This window comes from Vigna unguiculata, chromosome 4 (genome assembly GCF_004118075.2).
Source record: "Vigna unguiculata cultivar IT97K-499-35 chromosome 4, ASM411807v1, whole genome shotgun sequence".
In the NCBI taxonomy this organism is placed as follows: Eukaryota; Viridiplantae; Streptophyta; class Magnoliopsida; order Fabales; family Fabaceae; genus Vigna; species Vigna unguiculata.
Genome location: NC_040282.1, coordinates 42120398 through 42143603, shown reverse-complemented (window position 1 = coordinate 42143603; position 23206 = coordinate 42120398). Strand labels below are relative to the sequence as shown.

The 23206-nt window shown below is 32.8% G+C and overlaps 3 protein-coding genes across 3 annotated transcripts; 2 read left to right on the top strand and 1 right to left on the bottom strand.

Moving 5' to 3' along the window:
- Positions 1-503: 503 nt before the first annotated feature.
- Positions 504-4814, top strand: LOC114181995 (putative uncharacterized protein DDB_G0294196). Its single transcript, XM_028068731.1, has 3 exons — positions 504-963; positions 2332-2610; positions 3503-4814. Exons 1-3 carry the CDS (start codon positions 649-651, stop codon positions 4622-4624), a joined length of 1716 nt encoding a protein of 571 aa, XP_027924532.1. The 5' UTR covers positions 504-648; the 3' UTR covers positions 4625-4814.
- Positions 4815-8133: 3319 nt separating this feature from the next.
- On the top strand, positions 8134-16766 carry LOC114181887 (zinc finger CCCH domain-containing protein 41). Its single transcript, XM_028068528.1, has 5 exons — positions 8134-8327; positions 9533-10423; positions 12408-13577; positions 13910-14245; positions 15962-16766. Exons 2-5 carry the CDS (start codon positions 9638-9640, stop codon positions 16406-16408), a joined length of 2739 nt encoding a protein of 912 aa, XP_027924329.1. The 5' UTR covers positions 8134-8327; positions 9533-9637; the 3' UTR covers positions 16409-16766.
- A 3227-nt stretch (positions 16767-19993) lies between these two features.
- Positions 19994-22394, bottom strand: LOC114181091 (pentatricopeptide repeat-containing protein At5g40400). The gene has a single exon (XM_028067432.1). It carries the CDS (start codon positions 22333-22335, stop codon positions 20335-20337), a length of 2001 nt encoding a protein of 666 aa, XP_027923233.1. The 5' UTR covers positions 22336-22394; the 3' UTR covers positions 19994-20334.
- Between the last annotated feature and the right edge of the window lie 812 nt (positions 22395-23206).

Here is a 23206-nt window from a genome sequence, read left to right as displayed (position 1 = left end):
TAACATTAAAGCAAAAATGTATCAAACTGTGTAAACAATTCAAATACTATCATGAAATACGCTTAAAACATCAAAATTTGGTTAAAAGGACTAAATTCACGTATTTTGAAAGATGTAAAACTAAATTGGTCAAACATTTTAAAGATGGACTAATTTCAAATTTTACTGAAACAACTTGAAGGACCAAAACATATTTAACCCTTAACGATTGTTATATTTTTTAATCACATTTTATGTTGTACACGGTCTAATAAAAATATTGATAAAAATATCATATTAAAATAAATAAATAAATAACTAATATTTTTATTGCATAATAAAATAAAACTAACTACTTAAACATATTTAATGATGATTTTTTAATTCATCTGGATTCAAAGAAAAAAAGATAAAACAGAAACTAAGAAAAATAAATCTTTTAAGATTGAGATTGTACGGGAAAAGAGTGAAAAGATTGAGAACAGAAATTAAGAAAGAAAAACAAATAAATTCGTATTTAAGAGTGAAACTGCAGAAGGGAAGAAGGATATTCTTGAAGAGGTTTTCAAGCTTTTGCTTATGCTAAGCACTCACACAACAGAGTCTCACACCTAACCAAACTACAATCGATTGTGTTGTGTTTTTTGCGCCAGTTTCTGGTTTCCATCGATGAATACAACGCCGTTTATGGACAAGCAGATTATGGATCTCACTCATGGATCTTCCACTGCGCAGCAACACAGCAAGGACTTCATCGACCTCATGAAACATGAACCACCGCAGCAACATCATCATCATCGCGAAGAAGACGATGATGAAGAGGAAGAAGAAAAATCGCTTGGCAATGGGATCAACAAGGACGACATCGTTCCCAGTTACGATTTCCAGCCGATTCGTCCTCTCGCAGCAGCTTCCAGTTATGATTCTGCCCCCAATTTCGGTGCTGCATTCTCACGCCCTTGGAACTCCGATTCCAACTCCAAAGTAAGGTTTCTCAATTACCCTTTTGCTTTCAAACCCCAAATTTTTTGTCTTTAACCTTTTTGCTCATCTGGGTATTCTGTGTTTTGGATCATCTTTGTTTGTTGTCTTGTGGGGTGTTTGTTAAAATTCGTTCTGGGTATTTGATTAATCAGGGTTTAAATTAGTTGTTACTGTTTGGTTTAGTAATAATCTGTGAGGTTGTACTTGTCCTGCTGTGATGCTATTTCTGTTTCTTACCCTTTGAGTTTTATTAACTCTTTTCTGTAAATTGCCTCGGTTGTGTTATGCGATGACTTAACTGGTATCATGGACACGCACTTTCAAACTTGTATTTGTTAGAGGAGGATATGTGTAGTTTTTTTTTTTTTTTCACGTGGTCCTTCCTTTGCTGTGTGCTTATGATATGTTATGCTGAATATTTGAATTGCTCTATAGATTCTAGGATTAGTTGTGTTTTCGATACAATAAATACAATTTTTCCTAATGATGTTTTGTTACTAATGTTGACTTTGTATTGGCATACAATCGAGAACAGTTTCATTATTGTTTGCTGCTTTTAAATTTAAAATTTTACATATTTGAATGTTTTCAAAATTTCCATTTTGGGTAGTGCTTAGAGAAAATGGAAGATTTGTTTTGTGAAATCTGGGGGTTCAGCATTGGAAGTTAGTCCAGGCCTTTTGTGGTTTCTATCAAAATGCCGCCTTCCAGCTTTGGTTTACCATAAAATTCCATGGACATGAATTCCATGCTTTCACATACTAAGGCGTTATTTCACATACTGGGTGGAAATTGACTAGGTTAGATCTTGGATACTTATTCTAAGTGAGGTTTATCCACATGAAATAAAGTCATTTGATCATTTGATGATTCTAATTAGCTGACTGTGCTAACGCCAATCCAAAATTGCATAGCATGTTGGTGTGGCTCAGAAAATTGGGCCTTCTGTTCATAAAAATGTTTTCTGTTTGTAAAATACTAATGCTGTTAAGATACTTGCTGTCTAGACTGGGTTCCAAATATTAGTTATCTATGTGTAAGTTGTTAAAGCCCAATATAGCACAGCATGATAGTGGCAGAGTGGCTGGCAGCTGCTATTTGAAGACTATGCATAGTATTTGAAGGTTAGCTGTGATAGTGTGGTTCACTGGTTTATTTATCATTTAATTCTCAAATTTGAGTTGTCCTCTCAGTTTAATAGTTTTAGTTGCCATTTTACTTTGTTGTTTTATCAAGATTTTGTGTATTTGAATTATAGGGTAGTGATTCATATGTGGTGTTGTGTAGGAGGAATAATAACTCCTTGTACTGTCATTATTATGGTTTTTATCTTCACAAATTTTATGTATCCATCCTTATTTTGTGCAGAATTACAGTTCTCTGGATTCATTGGAACCTGCAAAGGTGATTGTAGAAAAGGACCGAAGTGCTTCTGATGCTTCAATGTTGTCTGAGATTGATCGCACGATGAAGAAGCATATGGAAAATATGCTTAATGTACTGGAAGGTGTTAGTGCACGGCTATCACAACTAGAAACTAGAACCCACCATCTTGAAAATTCCGTGGATGATTTGAAGGTATCTGTTGGGAATAATCATGGTAGCACTGATGGAAAATTGAGGCAACTGGAGAATATTCTTCGAGAGGTGCTTTATCTTTCACCCTCCATCCCGTGTTCCCTGCTAGCCTTAATAATCAGTAACATTCTATTTATGCTGAATGAGTTCAAAGGTTGACATAAATATTTGTATCCTAATCCTATAAGCAAGTTTCATGTACAACTATTAAATTGATCTTGTCATGTTTTTATATTCACACCAGGTATCATGACGATCTGTCATTATAGTTGTAGGTCCTTATTTCGAGTTCTTTCTTTTCTGTCCCTAAATTTTCCTAGATAACTTGTATAGCAAAATCATTAACAAAAAAAAAATGTGGCTCATACACAAGAATCTCTTGTCTGCAGTTTGGAAAGTTAAATGTTCACAGGTTTTTCCTCTAAGTAATAGAACACCAGTTTACCAGTTAATATGGCAGGAACATAGGAGTTGATTAGGATTGCAATGTTGTATGTATAGTTTCACAGTTGTGGTATGTTTACTCCCAACGGTGATGCCATTCTTTTAGTAAGGTTGCTTTTTCCACACTTTATAGACACGCATGTTTTGATGATGTGACTTCACTTGACTTTGTGTTTTTGTTGTGAGTTTATATTGTGAAACTCTTGCTGTAAATCTTTACTTGTGCAGACCAACTTCAACATAGGAAAGTGAATGATATTGAAATGTTTGTGAATTTGGTCAGTTCTCCAATACTAAGCTTCCATGAGAGTTCTCTTACACGCATGATTGAATTTGATGTTTTAACATTTCTGCAATAGTGAAAAGTATCATTAAAAAGTAGTAAACTGAATTTGTTAGTTCATACTCAAAAGGAAAAGTAGAACAGATTTTTTGTATGAATGTTTCAAGGCAAAAGTTTATTTTCATACTACTACGGTTTTTCTTACCTGTTTTGTTTGATATATGAAACACACAGGTGCAATCAGGGGTCCTAACTATCAAGGATAAGCAAGATATAATGCAAGCTCAGCTGCAATTGGCAAAGCTACAAGTGTCCAACACGAATCAGAAATCAGAGGCTCAATCTAGCACAACTACTGATCCTGTGCAGCAAGCTGTTCCTGCTCCCGTGCAATCTCAACCTCAGATTCCTACCCCTGCTAATCTTCCTCAGTCCATTCCTGTTGTTCCTCCCCCTAATGCTCCTCCACAACAGGGTTTGCCACCACCCCCTCAACTTCAACTTCCAAACCAATTCCCTCCAAACCAAATCCAAGCTGCTCCTCAGAGAGATCCATATTTCCCACCACCTGTTCAGTCTCAGGAAACACCTAATCAGCAATACCAACTTCCTTTATCGCAGCCGCCGCATGCTCAGCCCGGTGCAGCTCCACATCAGCAATATCAACAGACCCCACATCCCCAATACCCTCAGCCACCACCTCATGTTCCTCAACAGCAGCCACCATCACATCCATCCATGAATCCATCTCAACTACAACAACCTCCACTAGGGCACCATGTTGAGGAACAACCACCTTATCCTCCTCAGACTTATCCTCCCAATGTCCGCCAGCCACCATCTCAGTCCCCCACCGGCCCTCCTCCTCCTCAACAGTTCTATGGGGCACCGTCCCACTCGTATGAACCGCCATCGGGCAGACCCAGTTCAGGTTCAGGCTATTCTTCCGGATATGGTTCTTTATCTGGCACTGGCCCTGCCGAGCAGTATCGTTATGGCGCACCACCTCAGTATGGTGGCAATCCGGCACTGAAACCACCACAACTGCCAACTGCTTCAGTGTCTCCTAGTGGTGGAAGCGGTTACCCTCAGCTCCCAACTGCTAGAATACTCCCACAAGCACTCCCTACTGCATCTGCAGTGAGTGGTAGCTCAGGTTCTGCTGGAACTGGTGGAAGGGTTTCCGTTGATGATGTGGTTGATAAAGTTGCTACTATGGGATTCCCCAGAGACCATGTGAGGGCCACAGTTCGGAAGCTGACAGAGAATGGTCAATCTGTGGACCTAAATGCAGTGCTGGATAAGCTCATGAATGATGGTGAAGTCCAACCCCCACGAAGTTGGTTTGGTCGGTAGCATAATAACACGATTGATTCATGTATAGGAGAACCAATTGCTGTGAAAGGTGGTTTATGAGGAGACTTGTTGTGTGGTTGGAAAGTTTAAACTTGTTTGTCTACTTTTCTGGCTCTGATTTATGACTATCTTCATCTTGCTTTGTATATCCGCAATAAATAGAAGTTGATTTCGATAATCATTTACAACAGTTCAAGTTCTGCCAGATTACCATTTAGAATAGCTCGTTTGATAGTTAATGTGATCATAAACTATTGTTTTATTATTGACATGATTGGTTTCATGTTGAGGGATTGTTCTAAGTATGGAATTGAGATTTTGCCCAACAATACTACTATGAACATTCAAACTTTAGTGACAAGTTATATAATCCAATCTAAACTATTTGATACTTTTGGAAGTGAATGATGGCTGATTTTATGTTAAAACAATCTAGTAAGTATGTTTCACTGTTTTTAATTTTGAAAATAAGTAAAATTGCAATTATAATTAATTAATTAATTTTTTATAGTTACAAGTTTAAATTTATTCAATCATTTTTTGTATTTATGAATTTATGAATTTTGAGTAAAATTACATATTCAAAAATAAACCAAAACTATTTTTGTTTTTATTTTTTAATTTTGAAAATAATCAAAGTTAAAACAAAAGAAAGTTAATTTCATCTGTAAATCAAGGGTGAATTGAGGGAAGTAACTTTCCAACAGAGAAACATGTTGATAATAATAAATAATTTATTTTTATTTTTATTATTGTTTTTCTTTATTGATAATAAGGTATTGTTTTTTGCATATTTCACTTAAATATTAAATTATCATTTGAGAGTTGAGTTATCAAGATTACAACTTTAAGGGTACAATATAAAGACTTCCACTTAAATATAATATTTCATCATCTCTTTACTACACTAAAGCCTCATAGCATAAGTTCATATGTAGACGTGGAATTTTAATGCATATTTTAACAGAATATTTTTTATTCATTAATAAATATTTGGATAAAAAAAATTAATGTATTTAATATTTTCCATTTGATGAAGTGAATTATTTATCATTTTTTTTCTTGTGAATTTACTTATTTAGTAACAAGATTAGTTTGCTTGTTTATTAAAATTATACTATGTTTTTTAAATAAGTATATCATACACAAAAAAAGTAAAATATTTTTTTTGAAACAATTGAATTTTTGTTATAAAATGTTTGAATATGTGTATATGTGTATTCATTTATTGCTTTTATTAATTTTTTAATTATAATAACAAATGTCAATTTTTTTAAATATAATATAAACAAAACATTGTTTAAATATTTTCCTATCTAAACATTGTTGTTTAATGAAAAGTTTTAAAGTATTGTTGTTTAGTGGGAATCCTTTTAGTGGAATGAGGTAACGAAAAAAAAAAACAGTTTTATAATTAATGAATCCTGATTTCATTATTAAAATGATTACCGGAATGAATTTCGTCTTTACATATTAAAAGTTATATGAAATATGTATTTGATTTTGAAAAAAAAAAGGTGTGAAATATTAAAAGAAATGAGAGAGTCTTTTGATTTCCAAGGTTGAAAAAATTTCTTTTGATTGGGAGAATGTAATGCCCTATCAAACAATTTAAGAGTATTGGTAATTTTATTCAAAATATAACACTTTTAATATTAAAGGATTTTACTCATATAAGTGTTTTTAATATCTAAAATTATTCTTTATAAAATTACTATTTTTTTAAATCTAAACTCTTTAAACTTTTTGTTTGTATTTGATCTTAATGATATGCTTAAAAATTTAACAAGGGTTTTCGTTGTTTGTCTAAAGGATCTAGTGTATTTTGGTGTTCTAGGAAATTTTTATTTGAGGAAATATCTATGGTTACGATAAGAAAAGCTAAGTTCATCTTAATTTAACTTGCAAGGTTGTTTTTTTACGTTGATTTGGTTAAAATTTGATTATTTGTTTGTCTTGTTGGAATATCCAAATGTGAGTGGTGAGTGAGATGTTGATAGCATGCATTGGTACGTATATTGTGATGGAACTCTCAGAATGTCTATATAATTTATGGATCGTGACAATTGAACTAGTTTTGTTATGAGGACTATACATGATATGGTAAATTGGGAAAGTAAATCCTTATGCATGATTGTGTGAAATGTTATGAATTGGGGAAAATAACTTGTAGTGTGAGTTTGGTATTGTCATGGAATATGATCCAATTGTGAATTGGAAACATTTTGTAGGTTGATTTTGGTAGCCATTGTTAATTTGTTGAGTTTGGTTTGATTCTTGAAAATTGGCATGATATTGGTCACTGAGAATGTCTATAACTGTTTCTGTTAAACTGGTGTTGGTTTCAATTTCAAGTTTTTTATGTTTGCATTATGCAGACTCGTTGGGTGAGTATCTTTACTCGTTGAGCAAACCCTATTTTATTGGACAAACTCCTATTCTCGTTGAGCGAATGCCAAAAACAAATTTCTATGTCATGTATGTTAATTATTCTCTCAACAACCAAGTTTGTATCTTATATAGATTATGTAAGGACGAAGAGAGTAAAAAAGATTTATTTTCTGAAATTGTTATTACATATGAAAATGACTCACATTAAAATAAAGAAATATATGCTAAAAGTTTAGAGTAAAGTAGAACAAAAAGTAATTCTATTAATTATTTTTTACTTTTATTCATCTTTATATTTTTCTAATTTTTATCAAATCAATTAAATTTTACGATTTTCACTTTTTTTTCTCTCAAATATTTCCAATATACTAAACAACTAAATAAAAACTTTTAATTGGAAACAATATATCTCACTTTTTCATCTTTTTATCTATTTATCAACAATTATTATCTATATTTCACTTTTTCATTTTTTATCTATTTATCAATAGTTATTATTTATATTTCACTTTTTCATCTTTTTTTTCTATTTATCAACGGTTATTATCTCATCTTTTTTTATATATTTCACCTTAACTTTAATAAATATAATTTTATTTTATATATTAACTTAATAACATTATATTATCATCATCTACTAATATAATATTATTTATTAAAAAATGTGTACACACATGCGCGACAACACATATACGTGAGTAATTATAATAATAATAAATTATTATTATTATTATATATAAACGATTTTAATTTTGTTCGATTTGTTTATATTATTAAATAATTGAAAATTATGTAGGACATGAACATTTAAAGAATTATTTAAAATTTTAGTTGTATGATTTTATTTTACATAAACGATTTTAATTTTGTTCGATTTGTTTATATTATTAAATAATTGAAAATTATGTAGGACATGAACATTTAAAGAATTATTTAAAATTTTAGTTGTATGATTTTATTTTACATTGAAATTACATTTTAATTAATAATTAATAAACAAATAAAATATAATTTTCAATTTATATTGTTTTGATCTGACATACGAAAAAGGCAAAGACGAAAGGGGAGAAATAATAAAATAAAATTCGATAATAAAAAATCATCTGATTAAGGTGTTGTGTTTGTTTCCTCTCTTGCAAAGTCTCCAAGGCAGAAGAGAGGCGCACGCACCAGGCTCTCACTCTAAGCTCCTCCGTCGCCCAATCGCCGCCGCCACCGCTGCTAACCGCAATCACCGTCGCCACCGCTGCTAACCGCAATCACCGTCAGGCTCCGTCGTGCGTGGTTCAATTCCACCACTTCTTCTTCTCAGGTTTTCTCTCTAATTTTGTGGATAAGACAATTGGTTATTCTTCGAATTGCTTTGCTCCTCTATCCTATCCTAATTGAAGGAATGAACGAAATAGCTACACGTGCGGGCGATTGCTTTCTCTTTAGGTTTAACTGAATTTTCGTGTTGTCAAAGGGATGCGTAATTTTGGTGATTTTCTCCGTCGCTACGTGTAGCACAATACACAAGTGCATAACCCCTCGTGTACACAGTGTAGTGGTTGTTTGTTATTATTCGATCATGTAAATTGGAGAAAGTTATTGCAACGTGTGTGTGTGTTGCGAATGAGAATGTTTGTTAGGGCAAACAGCACTGAGTGGATCTTTCGAATTAGGCAATCGTTTGGGGTTAATTAGAGACAAACAGAGACGCGTGGTCTTTAATTTTATTTTATTTTTTGTAATTTTATGGATTCCTAGGGCTTCTCCAGCAGGTTTTAGCTGCTGATGACTTTGGTGTGGGATATATCTTAGTATTTAGTTTAATGTGATGAAATTTTTTTATACTACATTGTTTATTATGATAATGTTGGTTATCTGGGGATCTGTTATCCCTTTTTATATGTTTGCACCTAATATGATTATATCCTGTTATACTGTGTGATTATTGCTGAATTGTCTTGCTCAGATGCTACATCTGTGGTGTTTTTAGTAGTCTATGGTGAACCTTTACACTTGGTTGTGTATCCTCAAAAGTTGGATGATTCTCTAACTATGTTGCGCCACAAAGAGTTTAGTTTTAAGTGATTACAAGAAATTACTATGGTTTTATTGTTTTACTCTGCTTCAGTGTTGCATAGTTCACATATTAGGGACTTGCTAAATTCTAAACTTATTGCTTAAGGTGCTTAGTAGGCATTTCTCACTCGCTACAGTTGGACAGATGATTGTAAATTTCGTATAGATATATTCTCTCATGCATTCTCTGAGTTCCTTGCTTGTTATCTTTTGATATTGTGGAATTATCACAATTTTCAGCAATTAGTTGCCAATTTGACCACTGACGTTTTCCTTGCAATTGGGTGTAATGATCCATGACTAGGAAACTTGTCATTAAAAGCTAACGTAACATGCATGTAATCTACTAGTGCCCAGTGCATTTGCTATGGTAATTTTGCTAGTCTTTTATTTGAGATTATGATACCAAATTATCTCACTTTGGATCTCCTATATTTTCTACTGATGTAGGTTCCTTTATATTTCTGGGGCTGTTTCTGACAACGTAAGCTGGCTTATACTTTCTAGTTGGTGTTTGGAAGAAGACACTGTAAATATTGTGTTATAAGTGAATTAATGGAGCTGAAAGTTTCGTCTCCAAAACCTGAGTCTGTTGCACCATCTGATTGTGTCAGTGATCCAGAGGAAAAGGAAGTGAGTGAAGATGATGATGATGATCGTAATCATAAGCATCGAAGGAGGGAAGCTCGCTCTCAATCTTTGGAGAGAGATGTTTCAGATCCTGTTATTAATAGGCCATTTAAAAAGCGTAACAAAAATTTTGGTAATCGGCATCCCTTCAGGGTAAATGAATCACAAGCCTTTGAAACACTGAAAAATTACAGCGATGCCACCTCAGATAAAGATATATACTTCAAGTTTGATAGAAGGCGCCCTGGCTTGACTTCAGTTCCTCGAACACCTTTGGAAATGAGTCAAAGATTACGTGGAAACCAATCTTTTCCTGGAGATCCTGGTGTTGGCAGGGGAAGAGGCAGGGAATCTGGTTTTTGGAATCAACGTGAATCTAGGTTTGGCTCAATGGATGTTGCTTCACAAATGGTTCCACAAGGGTCCATTCCGCCAGGCCTTTATGCTGGACGTGGGATACCCAATGTTTCAAATGCACAAAATGCATCATGGAATACATTTGGCTTAATTCCATCTGTGCCCAATGGTGGTCTAGATATGCTTCATCCAATGGGTTTACAAGGAACGCTCAGACCACCTATTAACTCTTCTTTGAATGTGAATATTTCTCGCCAACGGTGTAGAGATTTTGAGGAGCGCGGATTTTGCCTTAGAGGGGACATGTGTCCTATGGAACATGGTGTTAATCGGATTGTCATTGAAGATGTTCAGGTACCTTGTTTTTTCTTGTTATATTTCCTGTTCTGTAGCTAAGAATGATGAAGCTTAAATTTCAAATTGCATGATGATTTTCTCTACAAGGTAGAATAATGTTTTTATTTTCTTTCACTTTAATGGAAAATTGATTGGCTGTAGGTGGAATCAATTCAATATTATTGCACATAAATTATTTTTCAGATTTTCATGTGGGTGATTTAGTAGTAGAGGAATCAATTCAATAGTATTGCACGCCAATATGTTTCAGATTTTCATGTGGGTGATTTAATATTTGATCTGGCTGGTATGGTTTGGACAAAATTTGTCACTGAGTTGCGGTTGCATTTTCTTGGTTTGGGCTGTTGTAGAAATGTTTGACTATCTGATATCTTCAATTGCCTGTCTCAGTTTCCTAGAATCTTAATGCTAAGAACCCAAGCACATGGGAAATTGACCCTTAAAAGCCAACTATTAAGTTGGGAGATCCAAACACTTGAATACTCTACAAAGTATCTCATACTACTCAGTGTGGGAATTAGGCACCCCATAATATTCAATTCCCTATCATTATACTGCTCCTAAAAGTCAATGTCTCAACTCAATGACTTTCACTTTATGACACTTTTTTTACACGGTGGCACTTCACTCAGTTTCCTTGTTGGTTAGAACCCTCCATTGATTAAAACCCCTTATAGGTAGCCCTTTTAGAGACACCGGCAATTAACTCTAATACCAGTTAATAGGCACCTAAACATTTAGGGATCACCCAAAATATTAAGTTGGGAGAACCAAACACTTAATTGCTCCACAAAATATCTCATACTACTCATTGTGGGAATTAGGCACCCCATACTATTCAACTACCTATCATTGTACTGCTCCCAAAAGTCAATGTCTCAATGACTTTTACTTTATGACACTTTTTACACGGTGACACTTCACTCAATTTCCTTGTTGGTTAGAATCCTCCAGTGATTAAAACCCTTCATATTTCAGAGGCACCGGCAACTTACTCTGATACCAGTTAATAGGCACCTAAACACTTGGGGAACTCACCCATAAAGCTAATGGTGGTGCACCAAATATTTAAATACTTGAGCATCCCATGTTACTCGATGTGGAACTTAGGTAGTGTGAAATACACAAGTTCCTATCACTTAATCAAACTGTTTTATCAAAGAAAAAAAATGGTCGTTCCTTACTTATAGAGCAATTGGAAGCACAACATTGAAGTATGGCTTACATTATAATATATTAAATACATTTATCATAAAATGCAACACCAAACACTGAAAACATAAATGGGTCTTAGTTGAAGTAATTTGTGAATTGAGAAACTTATTGTTGAGAATCAGAATAATATATTTTGTTTATTATTATAGCCATGTAACCTCTAATTTAGAAGAAACAATATATCCTCTATTCATGTATAATAAATGTAGTGAGTCAATTTATATAAGCTAATATCTTGTATATACATGATTTATAGTCCAATGTCTATGTGTTTTATATTTTAACACTTACATTAAGGCAGCCAATGAGAAGAAGTTACAACATTTAAAAATTAGCTTTACAGATTTTGAAGTATGTTTTTCCTCAGTTCCTCTCACGTTATGTGTCATTCATCAAGTTTATATTGATAAAGGATAAAATCATGCAGGATTGATAGGGGGAAATTTTTAAAATAATGTCGGTTATGAAAATTTTCCCCCATGCTTTCTGTTTTGTGGCATTGCTTTTTGAAAATGTGATATTATATGAACACTCTCGAACTTGACATATTTGCATTTATTTTTGAATAGAATGTTTACATAAAACTATTGGGTTTTTTGTAACACATTTGCATTTCATAGAATTTTCAAATATCCAATATTAGTATTTATTTCACACATTGTATGAACTGACTGTGGGGTTGGATTAGATGTAGTGATGAATATTTTTCTTTATAAGGTTCGATTCATTGTTAAACTCACAGATTAATTTGTTGTTCATAATTCAGAGTCTTTCACAGTTTAACCTTCCTGTTTCGCTTCCAAGTGCACACTTAATTGGAGCTCCTGCTGGATCTGAATCTTTACATTCAGTAAATGCTTCTACCACTTCGATGAACAACAAATGTTTACCTGGAAAAGTTCCTAAGTCTGTAGTCAATGATGATGGTTTGACATTGGATGGTGCTTTTACTGGTCCTGCTGGTTGCACAAGTGGAGCTGATCTTTATGATCCTGATCAACCACTTTGGAATGATAGTGGTCTGGAGCCTTCAAATGCGCTCCTAAACCTTCAGTCATCTAAGAATGAGGAAACTGAGCCCATATTGAATGATGCTCCAGATGGTGATTGTCCAGTTGGAGCTGCCAGAACATCTATCAGTTCACAGGGTGCCAGTTCATCTGTCTGGGCCAGAATTGGTAGTTCAAAAAACAGATTTGACATGAAAGAAAAAACTAACGCTGCAATGGGTTCCTTTCATTATCCTGAGAATCAATTAAAGGAAGATAACGATGAATTAGTTGGTGCTCACAATGCTTCCTTTCAAGTAAAGCAAAATATAGCAGATGATGCAGAGCCAAAAGCATTGGACGTCTCTTTGAAAGCACAAACTGATAGTATGCGTACTATACGAAAGTCATCACAAAAGGCATTGCGTACTCTATTTGTAAATGGAATACCTCATAAAAGTAACAAGAGAGAGGCACTTCTAGCTCATTTTAAGAAGTTTGGGGAAGTTATTGACATTTATATTCCATTGAACAGTGAACGAGCTTTTGTGCAATTCTCCAAGAGGGAAGAGGCTGAAGCTGCTTTGAAGGCACCGGATGCTGTAATGGGTAATCGTTTTATCAAGCTATGGTGGGCTAATCGTGATAGCATTCGCAGTGACAGTACCAACACTGGGAATGGCATGATTGTAACTCCCCGTGGGCAAGCACCTGCTTTTGTTCCATCTCATCCTGTTGTCACTGATGCTTCAAAGACTACATATGAAGTATCATCACCTACTGATCAACCTAAGCCTGTCAACACTGATGGACTCAAGGTTCCACCGCCTTTGCAGAAGAAGCTTGTAAACCTGGAGAATCTAAAGGAAGAACTGCGCAAGAAGCAGGAAATGCTAGATCAGAAGCGCAATGAATTCAAGCGCCAGTTGAACAAATTTGAGAAACAAGTAAAACTTAAAGACCCTTAATTTAATTTTAGTTGATTATACATTGTTTTGGAGGCTAATAATGTTTTGCCTTTAAGAAGCTAAATATACCTTTAGTGGTGATTGGTTTAGACTTTAATGTCAAATAACAAGCAATATTGCCCTTTCCAAGTCTAAGCGAAGTATATCTGGTAGAATCTTATAAAATGTTTTTCATAGTTTAATACTCTACATAATTATGTTGGCAAAGAGCCGTAGAAGTTAGGCATATTCATCATTCTCCAGTACTTTCTGTTATCATCTTTCTTGTATTGACATCATTCCCTCCCTCATCATATGGGCTCTAATTACAGGCTTCTGGACTCAAGGGTGAATTGTCTAATGAGCAAGCTGCCAAGAGACTCAAATTAGGCACAGCGTCTGATGTTGCCAAACTGGCTTCTCCTCCTCAATCATCGGATGCTGAAGGTGGTATGACATCCCCACACACAGAGGCAGCAGCTGATAAGAATAAACAGCTGGTCAATACTGTATCCCAAAGTCCTAAAACAAGTACAACAGCAAGACTGCAAGAACCGACAGGCTTGAAGCACCCGATTCAATCATTAATCCCTCTAAATAGATACAAATTGGACAATCGTCCTGCTGCATTTCGTATCATCCCACCTTTGCCAGCTGGTCTAACTAATGTAAGTATTCTCAATGTCTTATGCAGTCAAGAGATAGGAGAATTTTTCAATGGATCGCCTTGTTTATGCAATTGTGTTTACTATAAGGTTCCCGTACATGCATTCATTTGAGAATAGTAAATATTGGTGTCACATACATGTTCACATTTATTGGATAAAGTTTACTTTGATAAAAAATCCCAACATGTGCCATCAGTGTTGTAGTCTCTGCTCTTTTGTTATCTTTCTGGACTCTGAAGTCAGACCCATTTTAGGATACTTCTTTTGTAATGAACCAAAACAAAATATAAATCTGAGTCTTCTTTTTATTCATGATATTAAGTTCCGACAAAAAGAGGTTTTTTCTAAAAGAGTTATTTTTTAGTTGAGATTAGTAATAGCTGACTTTCGTATTTAGTGTCAAATTAGTTCATACCCTGAAACATGATCCATTGGGATTCATTTTTTCAAACCACCTGTACTTTTTTTTTTTCTTTTTCTGTGGAGGGTGGAGGGGAGAGAGGGGTAGTTGGGGATTGCAGTAGAGTTTTTAGATCATAATTATTATAAGAGAACAGAATTGAACGAATAAAGTTGGCATTTTTTAAGTGTCCTTTTTCCAAGTTATTTGCCATTTATTCCTTTCTTTTTCGTCTTTCTAAATTGAACAGAATTATAGCATGTGCCTTCTCTCTATGATGTAACTCTTGCGCTTTTTTTCATGCCAATTTACTTTCCACTCCTTAGTGTAGAGAGGTTTCCTACCATCATTGTGTGAAGGGGTAGAAAGAATGCAAAAAGTATACTGTAATGGAATAGAGTGTATAAAATGATCTCCTTTTGTAAAGATACTACTAGATTAGGAGTGCAGTACAAAATACGTCTATGCAATATGCCCATGTATTCTCAGTAACCTGAAGGAAAGTCTTAATTAACTCTTTACTCTCTCCATCAAGCTGAATCGTATATTTTAGTGATGTTGAGCTTGTTTCTAATAAATCACAGCATACCCCACTCGAAGCCTTAGTTAATAAATTGCAAGTTGGTCAATGGTCACTTGATTTTCTGTTTAGAGAAAATGCAACATGCTGTATACTCCCGACATATTGGATTTGATGAGATGAATATGGCAGCCTGGTTATCAAATCACAATCATGGAGGGACAGACTATCAAATCCATTCTCATCTTGATCTAACATCAATTGTATTTGTACTCACATAAGTTCGCAATTGGTCTGAACCATAGCATGATATTCTAATTCACTTGATGTTGCTAACACATTTTTGCTTCTTATTCTTCTATGACATTAAATTATCTCACAAAAAAAGCACAGTATCTTGGGAGTGGATTTTTAATCTGTAAGAGCCCCTACCAATTAGTTTTTGACCTTGCAAGTTGTCTTGATCGCTAATACAATATTAATTAGATAAGTTGAACCATTACGTTGCATGAAATATGCTTTGTTGGCTGGTCTCATCTTATCAAACCTAGAACCCCAAGTGAAGTATATCTTGTAGAATTGTTTTTCAGTAAGAAATCTTACATAAGATCATTTGTTATGTATCAGATGGAAATAAAATGATTTTTATGTTAATTTGTAGAAGTCTATGCATGGTTTATTTGAAGTTTATGCATTTATATGGTCACGTCTCAGATTTGTTAATGTACCATTATTAAGTGATAGGTAGTCTTCTCATCATATTCCATTTTTTCTTAAATAAATTGCTGTCCTTTAGGTTGTAGCTTTGAAGGAGCACTTCTCACCTTATGGCGAACTTTCCTCCGTAGAGCTAGAAGACGGGCAAACAAATGATAGTAGCCAACAAGAGGCTCATATAACTTTCACTACTCGTTGGGCAGCTGAGAGGGCATTTAGTAATGGTAAATGTTGGAATGAACAGAATCTGAAATTCATGTGGTTGACACCTACTATTTCTAGTAATGCGACTGGTGGTAGAGAACGATCTCTATCTGCTTCCAAGGAGCCCTTAGATTCAGATGACCATTCTAAAGAAAAATCAGGAAACTCTGTGGACCAAGAAGGGATTGAATCAAATGGTGAGAATAAAAATTCTGAAACTAGAAATGGTTTGGAGCTTGTGGAAATGGAACCAAATGAAGATCCCCAGTCTACCACAGAAGTTTCTTCTCCCAAACAGTCACCCGAGGGGAGTGTCTGTTGAGGGTCTACTAATGGTCAGATTTGTACAGCAAGGTAAAATTTTAAATCTATCAAACTCTAATTTTCAGGGTCTTTTTTTTTTTTTTTTTCTATTTTCAATTTCTGAAAATTTATTATTCCATGTTCCTTTTTAAGTGCTCAGAGACTTGTAAATTTCCTTCTTTTTGGCTGCCTCCTGTATTTGGTGGTATTAGTTGAATGGTGCATCATGTAGTTCACTTCTAGGATACAAGTTTTGAAGTTCAAAATTCTGTTAAAAGCCATTGAACGCTTACATAACAAATATTCGGAAACCCTTTTCCATTTATGTCTGTAGTTACAGTTGAAATATAATTGAAGCGGTTAGTCACTTAGTTTGATTGCATACCTTTAAATATTGTTTGGTTCACTTCTTCCTATTATTTTAATTTCTATTATTTTAATTTGCTTCAATTGAGTAATACATAAATATTGATTATTAGTTAAAGACATTTAAACTGAGACATTTGACCAACAACTTACTGATCCCTCCAGAAAATCATTGTGCGAAGAATTTGGAAAAACCATTTCAGTTTTTTTTAAGAAAAATTATTGTTATTATTACTAATATTATTGCCCGTATGATCTGAATTTTGATACTTATAAATCAATTATTGGTTATATTATCCCAATTATTTGCGGGAGAAAAATGTTGAGCCATTTAATATTGAATGCTTTTACTTTTTCAGTCATTTTTAATTTGTAATTCTTTAATTCCATTAGGTCATGCCAACAAAAACTTAGAGGTCACTATTTTCATTCAATGGTGACCTAGTGATGATATATAAAAATTGAAGCAATGGTGTGATTTTTTTTTTAATTATCACAACTATTTTAGTTTTAAAAAGAATTAGATTAAAAATCTTGTATGATGTTGAAATAGTTGTGTATTTATTGCTGTGAAAGTAACAACCGTGCTGGAAAAGATGGTAAGAGAATAATGATAATAATAGTAGTGATGTTTGCATTGATGACAACAACGAAGACATTGTAAATGGTAGTACTAGGATGTTGATAAGTGGTAATAATAATCGACGGTGGTGATGCTTGAGGAAGTGGTGGTATTAGAAATAATGGTGGGTGTGGTTAGAAATCATAAATTGTACTTAGTAATGAGTACGGAGTAACTAAATACATGCTTGTTTGCAAGTATGGGTATTACAAATACTTATATTTATATAATATATAAATAATAGAATATAATGGAATATTATGCACACATTATGTAAATAAGTATTTTTTTAATTTAAATTTTAAAATGATTACATTAGATGACTATGTTTGAAATATTTTTAGTTATGACTTGAAATATTATTTTAGGATACTTCTTGATATGATGTTTGAGTGAGTTTTTGTTCAATTTCTACATTAAGAAAAAATTACGTTGACATTTATCTATGTATAGTATATATTTTATTTGAGCTGTAGTAATTAAAGGTTTTTTCTTATCTTTTGTGAATTTTTATGTATGTATCACAAGAGCTATAAAATGGATTATTCGACTCGGTTTGATTTACTAGGTTACTTACATGATGAATCAATCCAATCCTTCACTAATATGATTAAAAATTCTAATAGTTTAGTCCATTACAAATAGATGGATTACACAGACTAAGTAACTTAATTTGAAAAGAAAATATAATTCTTAAGTTTAATTTTTTTTTCTTTCTATCTATTTTCTAATATAAAAATTAGATTTAAATTAATATATATATATATATATATATATATATATATATAATACAAACACTAAATAAAATCTAAATAATCAATATTGCTATTTATATCTAAAAAAAATCATAAAATATTTTATATTTTTAGAATTACTATCTATAATATATTAAATTTGTATATCTATATAAAATTTAAAAACAAGGGGAACAAGTTAAAGTCTCAGATCCCTTTACAATTAGTGGGATAATCTAGTCTATTTATTGAATTGATGGGAACAAAATATAGTCAAACTGATTTATTTTATTTTATGAAAAATAAAAATATATTAAATTATATAAAATATTTATGTATAAATTTTTGTCATAAATTTTAGTATGTGTTATTGCACAATAAAATTTTAGCTACAACCTTGTGAAATTTTATTATAATTTAAATTTTGTTATTGGTTTGTTAAATATATATATATATATATATATATATATATATATATATATATATATATATATATAAAAGGAAAGTGTGTAGTGAAAATATCATACAAACCAATATCAGCAAAAAATATGTATTATTTACATTACTGTTGAGGGTATTGAAATCAAGAACATCAAAGGGGATACTGAAGTAAATAGATTGAAAACAACAAAGGATTCAAGGACAAAAAAGAGAAAGGAATTATCATACAGAATATTTCAGACAATTTAGAGGTGGAAATTACAGGATGATTGAAAATTTCAAGGTCTATCAGAAAGGGAGAAGATACATGAAGGTCAGAGATAACGACAAGCGATGCAACATGAAACACTTTACATGTTTATAACAAATTATCTAATTTTAGTTTATTTTATTTTATTTTGGCTTAGTCCAAAAAGAGTGGAAAAACATAAAGAGTGTTTTTAAGTTCGAAAATGAGTGTTAAATTGTATATAGAACACAAACATTCTGAAAACACCACGAACAGAATAATTATAAATCCAGTGATGATAATTGTAACAATTTGGTCACTATTCTCGAAGATGTCTTTTATCAATTTATGTTTTCAGTTTCTCAAATACTTTGATTTTATTCATTTTCTTGTTCACCATTTCTATTCACATCATCTCATTTCCATCTAAGACACAAAAAATCCAATTATGAAAATAAATATATAAATTTTTAATTAATATTTATAATTAAGTGAATTGAACATATTTGTAAAATTAATCTATAATATAAACTATTTATACATCAATTTTGTATTAGTTGTAAAATCCTAAATTAAAACATTCTAATTTAGATTAAAAATAGTTACTTTTTAAGAATGCACGTTGCGATGATTTAACTAAAAAACTACATATTAAACACGTGTCTTGCCAAAATCTACCAAAAAAACTATCAACGAAGGCCTATATTATGATTATTTTATGACTTACGTAATAGTTAAAAATAGTAATCTATTAGACAATAGTCTAAACAAAACCTTTTAAACTACTATTTTAGTTGAAATATAATCTATTATTTGTCATTAATTTAAAAAAATGTCATCATTTTAATAAGAAATATGTTTGTTTAGATAACTGTAATTTATCGGCAAAATAATTTCATATATCTAAACTAATGAGTATTCCTTTATTTATTTTAGTTTTTTAAGTATAGTCGTGATGATGAAAAGAGTATATGTGAAAAGTAGGAAGACACTTGATTTTGAAAATGATTGAAAAAGAATTTTAAAATTAAAGGAAAATATTTTATTTTAGCTTTGGAGATTGAATTTAAAAACTAGACCAAAAACATAAGTTATCATTGTTATCACATGATGTATTTACTCATGTCTCCACTTTTTGCATATTTCATACTTTTTTAATGCCTTCAATTGCACGTATTTTCAATATACTTTGAAGAATGCACAAGGACCAAATTTAAGCTTCAAGAACAGGATGTCATTTAAGCACCACAATGAATTTTCTATCTTAAAAACCAAACATCATTGTTACATGAAAAAGAATAAGATCTAGGCTATACAACCATATCCAGAACACTAGATTTGTACAAACACTATTCTATAAGTACATAGAAGGGATTAATCACTTGCAAAGAATATTCAAAACCAGTAAGGAAAATAATACAAAGGAAAAGCAGAAAATATACATACAAATTGGCTTTTGGATGTCATCATGTTCCATTTTCCAGCATCATCTATTCGAAAACTGAACTGCTTTAGGTCAAAAATTATGTTTCAAAATAACATTAGTCCTCAAACTAACCATGGTTCAAAATCTCATCATCTACCTCCATAGCTTTCTGCAATCCATGGATCACATATCTGCATGTTAACTTATTAGGAACATACCCCATTTTCAGTAGCTTATCCTGAATCTCCATCAACTCTGTCACATTACCAACATCACAAAACACTTTCACAACTGCATTGTAGCTTTCATTATCATAAACTTGCAACTCCTTGGCAAAGAGTTTCAACAAGAACACAGCTTTATCAACCTTATTTTCCTCACAATACCCTTTTATCAATGCCCTGCATATTTCTACATCAGGTAACATACCAGAACTCATAATTTCCTCCAACAAACCTTCAGCCTCAAGAGTCCTCTTCACTCTACACAAGCAGCTTATAAGAGCTCTATATGCAACAATATTCACTTTCATGCTCTTCTTTTCCATCTCAGATTTCAAAACTAATGCCTCTTCCACATTATTGAATCCACATAGAGACTCAACCAGTTTATTGTATGTATTCATTTTAGGTATATAGCCATCCTGAGATATTATCCTGTGCAGAAAACTTCTAGCAGCAAATGGCTTACCTTCCTTACACAATGCAACTACAAGATAATCATATACTTCTTCAGGAATCTTAATTCTGAATTTCTTAAGCTCTTCAACAGTGTTCAATGCTGACACAAGTTTTCCATCCCTAACATATCCATCAACTATAATCCTACAAGTGATGCTGTCAGGAGAAATTTTATTTCCTATCATTTCATACAATATTGATCTACACATTTGCATCTTACCTTGTCTGCAATAGCCACACACAAGAGTATTATAGGACACAATGTCTGGATCTATGCCTCTGTGAACCATCTGATGAAACAGCTGATGAGCCTCCTTGATCTTTCCTTCTTCACAAAGACCATTCATCAAGGTTGTGTATGTGATCAAATTAGGCATCACACCTCTAACATACATGATCTTGTACAAATAAAAAGCATCCTCCAATCTCTTTTTCCTACAATAACTATTAACAAGTGTGTTATATGTAACCAAGTCAGGTTCAAACCCTTCCTCCTCCATCTTCTCCAAGAATCCATTCACCTTATCAGTATCTCCATCTTTGCATAAAACATGGGCCATAATATTGAAAGTATAAGCATTCCTGTGTACTCCAAGTTTTCCCATCTCTTCATACACTTCCCAACACTGAGTAATGTAATTAAACCTAGATAACCCACTCAGCAGACAATTGCAAGCAATCACATTGGGGATAAAACAAGACTCAATATTCCTCCTGAAAGTTTCCAAACCCTTCTCAACCATTCCAATCTTCACATAAGCCTTGACTAGCATATCAAATATCACAGGGTTCCAATTACAATCCTCTGTACAAGCCACAAGATTCTCATAAATGTCCTCATTTGAAGAAACAGAGACACACTCAACCTCAACCGTTTGTATCAATTCAGACAATAACTCCATGGCCTGAGGAAACACTCTAGACCAAGCAAGTATGTGAAGAAGTACACAGTAGTTGTGCACAGTCGGTGTGATATTCAAATCTTTTTTAACCCAATTGAAGAAAGTGAGGGCTGAAGTGTGATCAGACTGGCATCTGAGCAAGACCCTTGAAATTGCATGGGGCCCCAAGTGGGGGAGAATCCCTTTGATGTCATTATTTTGGAGAAGAGAAAGGTGAGAACTTTTGTGTTTGAGGATCGAAGAGATGAGGTTTACGATGTTGTTGGGGTTTTGGGTCGGAGGGAGAAGATTGTAAAAGGGACTCAAAGTGCGTTTGGAGTGAGAATCATGAAGAGTGATGAGAATAGAAGAAGAAGAAGAAGAGGAAGAAGAAGAAAGAAGGGTTTTTTCAGTGAAAGCTGAGTTGGAGAATGATTGAAACAGTGTGGGAAGATAGATTGAAGGTCGACGAATCATGTTGGTGAAGAGAAAGAAAAAACAACATATCAGGTTTTGGGTGCAGAGTTGTACTGTTATGAAGTGAAAATTTGAGTTCTGGGTTACCATGATGGAAGAATTTAGGTGAGTTCATCTTCTTCGATGTCAGATTTTGTGACTCAAAAATTAGCTGTAGAATTGGACATTTTTATTATTTTTTATTATTTTAATTGTATTTACCATTCAAATACTGTAATTTTTAATTCCATATATTTTACTAATTTATTAAATGTTTACAGATGTACCCAAAAAAAAATCTTTAATACATGTAAGATGACATTGTTTTCACATTGTTTCGTTTTCTAACTTTATTTGACTCATTAATAATCTTAAAGTATTTTATCATCTAAGTTTATTGTCTATTCTGTCGTTGTAATTTTTAATATTTTTTTTATATTTTATGAACTTTTTAAAAAATGTAGCAAAAAGTTAAAAAGAAAAATCTTCGTTTTGTTACTAATTATTATACAATAAATAAATAAAAAAGTTAGTTGTAATGTTAACTTCGAAGTTTGACTTCTTGTTTGGTTGTGTCCTGTTTATAAGACGTATGTCAATCTTGAATCACAAATGAGTGATTTTGTTGATACTTTGTGTATTTGACAAAAGTGTGTTACAACCTCAAAAAAAAAAAAAAAAAAAAAAAACCTTCTGATTGATAAAAGTTACGAGGAAAAGTGTGAACCTTGAATCACAAATGACGTGATTTTGTTGAACCTCTGTATTTGACAAAAGTGTGTTACAACCTCAAAAAAGAAAACTTCTGATAGATAAAAGTTACGAGGAAAAGTGTGAACCGATGAAAAGTTCAAGAAACATTTACAAGAAATGCTAGTTGTGGTTGATTTATTAGAGAGTATAAAGAACACAGTTGTTGTGAAACAACACTCTCAATATTAACAATATACAATCCTTCTATTTCTACTTTATTATGTATGGA